Source organism: Antrostomus carolinensis, unplaced genomic scaffold, assembly GCF_000700745.2.
Source record: "Antrostomus carolinensis isolate BGI_N321 unplaced genomic scaffold, ASM70074v2 scaffold30842, whole genome shotgun sequence".
In the NCBI taxonomy this organism is placed as follows: domain Eukaryota; kingdom Metazoa; phylum Chordata; class Aves; order Caprimulgiformes; family Caprimulgidae; genus Antrostomus; species Antrostomus carolinensis.
In genome coordinates, this window is record NW_010298079.1 from 2,644 (window position 1) to 3,470 (window position 827).

Sequence of the window (827 nt, forward strand, 5' to 3'; positions counted from 1 at the left end):
TTTGTACATCACCAGATCAGTTCTGTATGCACAGTTCTGCTTTTTTTTATATATATATATGTATATATGTGTGTATGTTTTGGTTTAGTTTTCCTGCTGTAGAATTAATCATTTTAATCATGGCTGATGTAGAATAATTAAGAGGTAATGCTCAGGCTAAGTGTTAGAAAACAGGGACATAAGCCGTTTTGGAGGAGACTGCTGTGCTAGAATGGAATGAAGAGAATCAAGAAAGACAACAGGCGTAGGATTACTTTTTGTTTAAAATTACTCAGGAGATAAACCATAATCAGGTGAAAAAATAAGATAATAAGAAGGACTCTATCAATATTCTGTAAAGAGATATGTTCAGTGGTTTGAATAATTCACTTGGCTTTAGATATCTTTTTTGTAAGATAAATGTCTTACCTATCTCTCAAAGGCATGTTGGTATCTTTTGAAACAGGAGAAGCACAATGTATTTCAAAAGCAGAGGCTTACATTTCTTCCTACATCTGTTCATAACAAAGCAGAAAATGCAGGGATGTTTTCCATCTGTGCATAGGAATAGGACACTATTCCTTTGTCCTTTGCCTACAAGGACATATCATCCTCTGACAGTTTGGGTTTTTTTCTTAAATCTTGGTTTGTCCCTGTTGATGCCTAAAACCCCTTTTTTATCTTCCAGAAGTTTTGGTCATTGCTGTGGAATTCCTGGTATGAGAAGGCAGAGCTTCAGGGTAGAGAGAAGATCCTTGCTGAACTGCTGTAATCATGAAGAGAGTGATTTCAATTGTCCTAATCATCTTCCCTTTGCTGTCTTCAGGTAAGGCTGATGCAGATAGGGA

At 36.3% G+C, this 827-nt stretch overlaps 1 protein-coding gene across 1 annotated transcript in view; it reads left to right on the top strand.

Annotated features, from left to right (window-relative positions):
• Nucleotides 1-724: 724 nt before the first annotated feature.
• The window catches only part of LOC104520606 (melanotransferrin-like), a 13,700-nt gene continuing 13,597 nt past the window's right edge, over nucleotides 725-827 (top strand). Inside the window, exon 1 of the mRNA XM_010162338.1 lies at nucleotides 725-805. Within this exon, the coding sequence (XP_010160640.1) occupies nucleotides 754-805 (52 nt within the window). The 5' untranslated portion in view covers nucleotides 725-753. The remainder of the gene's footprint in view (nucleotides 806-827) is intronic.